This window comes from Montipora foliosa, chromosome 1, assembly GCF_036669935.1.
Source record: "Montipora foliosa isolate CH-2021 chromosome 1, ASM3666993v2, whole genome shotgun sequence".
Lineage (NCBI taxonomy): Eukaryota > Metazoa > Cnidaria > Anthozoa > Scleractinia > Acroporidae > Montipora > Montipora foliosa.
This window is the reverse complement of record NC_090869.1, coordinates 17,516,466-17,523,965: the sequence shown is the minus strand read 5'-3', so window position 1 is coordinate 17,523,965 and position 7,500 is coordinate 17,516,466. Positions and strand designations below refer to the sequence as shown.

Genomic DNA, 7,500 nt, shown 5'->3' with positions numbered 1-7,500 from the left:
TTCTATCATTCAAGAAGAAGTAGAAGAACGTGAAACATAAGAAGAATTTGGCATTGCATTTGCAGCAAACGCCAAAAGCCACCCTGGAATGTGCTTTGTGCCAAAAATCAGACGCTTGTCTGATTTCAGCTCATTTCTTGCCTCAATGTTATCTACAGATATTAAGAGAGAGAAGTTAGAACTAGAGAATTTTCACGCCTTTATGACAATCCGTAACCTGACGTTTCCCGATTGCCGTTTCATGTAACTCGCGACTACGCGATCCGTCCAATAGACTTCTTTCATATGGCGGCCAAATAAAATATTCTTTTGTTTTAATGCTAATTAGCCTTTCTAGTCTCGCGACAACGAGCAAATCTCAAAAGAATTTTTGTTTCAAACTGAGGGCAGTAGGTAGAATTAACGTAAAGACAAAAGAATGTAAAAGTGGTCGCCATTTATGAAAGTGGTCCATTCACTACTTGCACAATCCCATAATACACCTCTATTACCCCCCAAAACTTTTGCATAACCATTGTTTGCAATTTCTCCTGGGACATGAAAATGTCCCAAGGGAAGTCGGAAACAATGCCTATGCAGATTTTTGTGGGGGTAAAAGAGGTGTATTATGGGATTTGTGCAAGTAGTGAATAGAGAGGGGTTGCGCAATACATTTGAGAGATCAGATTCACGCTACTTGGTGTAAGCGTCAAAAAGTGACCCTTTAACATGACCTCAACTTTTTGCGTCGACGATGTGTCAGGATTAAACTTATATCAGCTAATTATGTACTGTTTCGGGAACTTTAAATTTTCAGGAAGCCCTTGCAATAGCATGAAAATATGACTGTTTTCGAATGAAAAAAATCATGCACCTCTTAACTACAAAAGGTGAATAACGCTATCTGTGGGTTTAATTAATCACTATCCATTGGATAGCACAATTGCTGTCGCTTTGACTTATCCACTGCATAGTGATTTGTCCGGCGCATAGCGCTATCCATCGTTCGAACAACAGGTCCCGGGAGTGATTTATCTTTGAGCCGATAAAACACGACAAGCAAGTCTATTAATTGAACAGCTTCAAAAAGATTCCACAAAGATTGTGTCCCTCTGGAGTCCAGACAATGGTGCAAAAATGTGAGAGGAAGATGTTATCATTCTCTGCACTCTCAAATCCCAGAATACACCTTTATTTTACTCCCTCCCCCCACCAAAAAAAAAATTAAATTATGCTTAGGCATTGTTTTCGATTTCTCTTGGGACAGGAGAAATTGCAAACAATGATTATGCAAAATTTTGGGGGGTAAACAAGATGTATTATAGGATTTGAGAAAATAGTGAATACAATAAAAACAAGCCGGGCCTCATTAGAAAAGAATTCTAATTCGGAGTGTCTTATCGGGTTTGATGAAAGCTCATGCATGCGACGTTTTATCGGTGTCTGGATAGGCTGTGAGGGTCATGAATTATTAATGAGTTTTTAAAACTATTTTACACCTTTTTCTCGACTCTCCTAGCGAATCCAAGGTAAAACGCCCGTCGGCATCGAATTTTCCTCGTAGACGAAAACATTAACGGGAGTTGCCATTCAAGATTCGATTTAACCTGAGTAAACCAAATTTAACATCAAAGGAAAATAGAGAAACCATTAAAAAGGCGATTACGCTACCTTTAGTCTCTTGTCCTGTTGTCTGATTGACACCAACGACTGTAACACAGAGCAGGGCATGAGAACGAGAAGAATGCTCATTCATATCGGTAGTGGCCGTGGCTCGATTGGTCTTACCAATGGCAAACACCTGTCAATCAACCAGTCCACCCATCAATCAATCAATCAATCAATCAATCAATCACACTGCCACTTATGCAGACAATCCGTCGACCAATCAATAGAGAGATTCGTCAGTCATATAGTCGTCAGCCAACCAGATAAGTAGTCAGTATGTCAGTCAGCAACAAACAAGTCGACGGTTGACAACTGCAGTCCCTGTACAACAGTTGTCAGCTGAGTACCCTAGGTAAAAGGTCTAACAAACCTGAACAAAATTGTTGAACACTTCCCCTCTCCATATAGACCATATTCATAAATGGCGGCCAATTTATAATTCTTTTGTCGAAGTGCAAATTAGCCTACCAAGCCTCGATACCATACAGTGAATTGAAAAGAATTCTTGCTCTAAAATGAGGCTTGGTAGGCTAATTTGCACGTGGACAAAAGCATTATAAATGTGACCGCCATTTATGAATAAGGTATATGATCTAAAGAAATTATTTCTTGTTGCAGGTCCCCTTCTCCGCCCCTACTGACAATGTTGCGGAATATGGGAAAAGGGGGAGATGTTTGTTAGGTCTTTCTTGGAGTTATTGTCCAAATGAACTAAAGGCATTTTTAAAAAGTCTCAATGATTTTTGTCCGGGATTGTAGCTCGGCGAGTCTTCTATACTTCAGTGGCAAAGCATCCGCACTAAGAATCAGCCGTTAGGTCATAGTTTGACTTTTTAATTTTCGGGAATACTCCCCCCGAGTCAACAGCGAAAAAATCATGTTTTCAAGGTCAACGGAACATCGTTTTTCAGTCGGTAAATGACTCAGGAAGTTTACTGCGAATTTCATGATTCTGCGGAATCTCGCCTTCAAGGCGCAAAATGCTCGAAATTAATCAGTGGAAGTGAAGCTTTGAGAGAGGTACTTCAGTCAGTTTCTTTCCGAGCGACTTCGAAAAAGCCTTCAAAAGCTGTGAACTACTAGCACCAAACTATGAATCTTACCTTATTCACCTCATCCACATTTTTGACTTGTTTCTCTGTTAGACCAGGAACAAATATACCTTCTGGTCCTTTCCTGATTTCAAGTTTGGCTGAAGGATCATTACCGAGCAAGTCCCGAAGCATTTCGTTGTAAATTTCAAGAACCGAAACGTAGATAGTAAATTGCCAATCAACTCGACGGCCACTTGTTTCCTCAAATAAGAGTCTGAGCGCTCTTTGATAAATTCCGGGATTACTTGAAAGACCCTGTAAAGACAAAGTGCAGTCTGTAAGCGAAGTGCCAGGGTTTGTACCGAATGACTGTAATGAAGGGATGTTCTTCTTTTGATGCTAAAAATGGCTGAGTATTCTTTACAGAAGAAGAACCTATGACATTCCGATTACCAGTTCGGATGCAACTGTTGATGTTAAACGGTACAACAGTTCGGATGCTCTGACACTGCTCGAGGGAACTGGGCGCGCGCGTGTGAGGAGATTTGGGTAAATTTAGGTTAGGCCAAAACTGCCCCGCTTCACTGCTAGAACTGAAATTGTCGAAAAACGTATATTCTGTTCAATTTACTTATTGGACCATTGTTACATTCGTGGCTATGGTCTCTAAAACTCCTCTAAATCAAGGAGCCCGTAGTTTGGCATGATCGTAAACATACTTTAGGCACGTTTTCGGGTAGATAAGTTCTACAAGTAATCATTAAAGTATAGCCCTGTATAAAAAGGCAAAAAGTAGGTGTCGTCGCCTCGTCTAAATGAAACTACTGGTCGTAAGTATCACGGTCAGGTTGAGGGGAATGAGGATTCATTAGAATCAAAGTTTACTTACCTCCATGGTAAACGTTTTTCCGCTTCCAGTTTGGCCATAGGCGAAAATGCAGACATTATACCCATCTATGCAGGAAACTATCAAAGATTTAACTTCATCGAAAACCTATAATATATAAGAAATTGAAAACAGTTTGGCCACATGAAAATAAAATCACACGAAGGCAAAACAAAAATACAAAGAACAAAATTGAATGGTTCTATGTCAGTACTCCACAGAAACGGAGCGCCGAGACCCATGCTTAGCACAACGTCTTAACATATTATCTTTATAATATTATAAGACTGATGTTTTAGGCTTATTCACAATTGATGAAGGTGTTTCATTAAACTAATAACTTCGAAGTTCTTTCACTTTCGCTATATTAAAACATGTTGGATATTTTAATTTTGTAAATCTCTCGTTGTGCGGTGACACAGGCATACAATGTAAAAGACATGCCACAAGAGTGGCACAGGTGCACGTGCCCCTTTGAAAGCGTTGTGCTGAAACCTGTGTCATGCAAGGATAATAGCCCTTATTCACGATAGCCGCCATGTTGGTTTTCAATTTGTCATGCAAATTAGCCATGTGTTATGCAGGGGGGCAAACATTGGAATAAAGCAAATCGCGGAAAATCTTTTCGTCGAAATATTGAATTAACATTGCTAAAAGGACATTTTAGAATTTAGAATTAAGTACCTTTTATAACAATTTTATATCTTTTGATTGCCTCCGACATTTTGACTTTTTACTTCGTTATCTGCTAATTTTTCAGCAAAAAAGAAAAAATCGAAGTAACTTGTGTAAGCATTCTATTTTACTACTTAGGTGATATGATAAACATTCAATGAACATGAAACAAATCATCTGTGTCGCTAAGATGTTCGTTATAACCTCTCGAACTTGTGTTGTTTACCCCCCCAGAAATGTGTAGCTAATTTGCATGATAATAGCAAATCCAACATGGCGGCTATCGTGATTAAGGTCTATTGCATTCAATTATTATTATGGGTTTATGACTGTCGTAGTGGTGAGAACACTCGCCTACAGCAAATGCGGCTCGGGTTCTATTCCCAGACTCGGGGTCGTATGTGGGTTGAATTTGTTGGTTCTAATTTCTGCTGCGAGAGGTCCTATTTTGCCCTCTCCTCAAGAACCAATATTTTATTTGATTTGCTTTCATTTGTTGACTTTACAGTGTCCCCAATTAGTGCTCAAGCTTTAGAAGACTAGAAACTCAAATAAAATTACTTTTCTTCACTTAAATTACCACGAAAAATATAAGCGAGAAATAAAAGGAAACCGACAATCTTTTTATAAACATCTTAAAGTCTCGTGGGAGAACGTTTGTTGTTCCCAATCCAGCTTATTACATTCGTTGTATGTGGAGCTGCCAGTTAAAGGGGTGCCTTAAGCACTCGTCTGGTATGTTAGCTACGCCATGCTAATAAGGCCCAGCAAAGCCGAAACAGCTATCCATGGCTGCTAATTGATCGGGTGAAATGTTTCAGTATGCGTCATGTGTTGGTCATACCGATTTAGTGTTATGGTGAGTCACCTCGCTTTTTATTGTTTACTTTCATCTTAAAGTCTACCTCTTCCTGGGTGGCATCTGGTTTAAACACCATGTCCATCACAAATTTTTGAGGACGTCCGCTTTTCGAGGCCACTTCTATGATTCCATCGTCGTCCTCATCAAAGGAGATTGCGTTTTGGACAGCGTCTCCATCGCCATCTTCCTTGATTGCCGGCCGCACCCGACAGTACACTCGAATGTTTCCCTTCAAGTCCACCAGTTCGTTATGAAGCTTTTTTCTAAGGAGCATTTCTTCTGTATACTTGGCTGCTAGTACCTTGTTTTTGGCGTCTGTAGTATTCTTTTTGGCAACCTGAGCGGTGTATAGGAAGCAAAAGGTTAATGTAGCCGATTTCTACTGCCAGCCTCTGCAATCAAAACGAGCGAGCCGATTTTGATGTCATTGAGAAGCTTCATTATGATTCACTGATTATCCCACGGCGTGTTACTTGTCATAAACGAAAATAACAGAAAGTGGACCAATGGTCACTTCTTAAGAATCCCTAGGGAACCGTTGGTTTTATGTGTTAACCGGCTTCCCAGATTTGTGGCAGCGACAACCATGCGAGCGGCGAAGAAGTGCCGAAGCCACGAGAAGGTTTAGGTGGAAAAGGAGGCGAATGTGGACGTGGAACGTGGGCCTAATGTTGACCAATGTTTATTTCTCCCATCAAAGCCAACAAGAGATAAAAGAATCCGCAAAGGATACTTAATATAAAAAAAATCAGGTTCATTTTATGTTGCTTAATATCAAGAATTGAACCTTTAAAAACTGGTGATCCTCAAACACCAATTCCAAAAAGACGTCCTTTGTCGTATGCGGTACTGGTGAAAGCATAAATTGGATTCAGTAAAAATTAAAGTTACCTCGGCCTCCAAAGCTTTTATTTGATTTTCTTTTTCACGCAGCTTAGCCTGCGTTTCTTTGTTATCTTTGACAGCTTCTTGTAGGGTCCTGCTTTCTGACAAAGCTCTTTGTTTATTCTCAACACACTCCTTCAAGCTTGCCTTCAAAGATTTAATAACAGTCTGAAGAGCAGATATCTATAAGATGCAAAAATATATACACTTGGTACATGAACAAGTTGAGTTGCTAATTAAGCCTTTAAACGTTTTCAAACTTTTTCATGCTCTTCTTATTTAACGGAGATGTTTCTCCGGAGCGAGTTAGTTTAAATTCTCTCCGAGGTACTATCACGAGATGTGGTTGCTTAGCAATCGCTGCTACTTGTGACGAACCCCAACATCCGCTTGTGATTCTCCGTGCACGTTTCACTATGCCGTCGTAATATGGTGACCTGATTGGCTCGTTTTATATAGATGTTGTGTATATCATAGCACCGTGACAGTAACGCTTTGTGGACCTACCTCAGAGTCATGACCAGAGTTTGTCTCTGCCAGTAGTTCTTCTAGCTTCTCGATATCTGCTTGATATTTCCTGATCTGTTTTTGGATAAGGAGTATCATTGAACCTTAGTCCGCTGGAAACCGGAACATAGCAGTTGGAAGCACACATACAGATCAAGGTTTTGGAGATTTTTAGCAGTAATCAACCCGTCTTTCTCGTACGTTATGAAATCAGGATCGCGAAGCTGATAAACGGAGAGAGAAAACACTTTTCGAGCTCTAAATCCCATTACTGATATGACTTTCCTTTTTAGATAGCCTAGACTTGTACGGGAACGCAGATGATCCCAGAACCGCAAACGATCCCCAAACTGTACCGCAAATGATATCAGGACCGCAAATGATCCTGAAAATAAGTAAGGAATGGCTTGAAGGGTGGAATCGTCTTGCGAGGGAATTAATGTGAAGAGCGCTTATTTTTATTAAAATCACTTTATTTCACGGCTCATTATAGTTTCCAGAAAGACTGAATTTTGTTTCTTACCACGCCGTTATAAATTTGCCACATTTAATTATCGGATTCAATCATCAAAAACTAACTTGGACGCAATTCTTAACTGATTGATACCAGGGGCTCAGTTTAGAATTGCGTCCAAGTTAGTTTGTGATGATTGTATCCGATAATTTAATGTGGCAAATTTATAACAGCGTGGTAAGAAACGAAATTCAGTCTTTCTGGAAAACTGTAATGAGGTAGAAACCTGTTGTGAGCCATGATCTAAAGCGCTCTTCATGTTAAATCTCTAGCCAGACCATTCAACCCTCCATGGCATTCCTTACTTTTTTTTCTGGATCATTTGCGGTCCTGGTATCATTTGAGGTACAGTTTGGGGATTGTTTGAGGTTCTAGGATAATTTGCAGTCCTGGGGTCATTTGCGGACCCGTACAGATTCCTATCTTATATCGATATCTCTGATAAAATGATCGTTTATACACCTTATTCCAAAATGGCTGCTGATTTATG

General features: G+C 39.9%; 1 protein-coding gene across 7 annotated transcripts in view; it reads right to left on the bottom strand.

The window, feature by feature from the left end:
* Positions 1-7,500, bottom strand: part of LOC137991763 (kinesin-like protein KIFC3) — a 54,115-nt gene that overhangs the window by 3,282 nt on the left and 43,333 nt on the right. For all 7 annotated transcript variants that reach the window (XM_068836813.1, XM_068836820.1, XM_068836802.1 and 4 more), the window contains 6 exons: positions 6,497-6,571; positions 5,996-6,172; positions 5,148-5,441; positions 3,571-3,675; positions 2,751-2,996; positions 1,651-1,780 (listed from right to left, as the gene is read on the bottom strand). In XM_068836813.1, the coding sequence (XP_068692914.1) occupies positions 1,651-1,780; positions 2,751-2,996; positions 3,571-3,675; positions 5,148-5,441; positions 5,996-6,172; positions 6,497-6,571 (1,027 nt within the window). The remainder of the gene's footprint in view (positions 1-1,650; positions 1,781-2,750; positions 2,997-3,570; positions 3,676-5,147; positions 5,442-5,995; positions 6,173-6,496; positions 6,572-7,500) is intronic.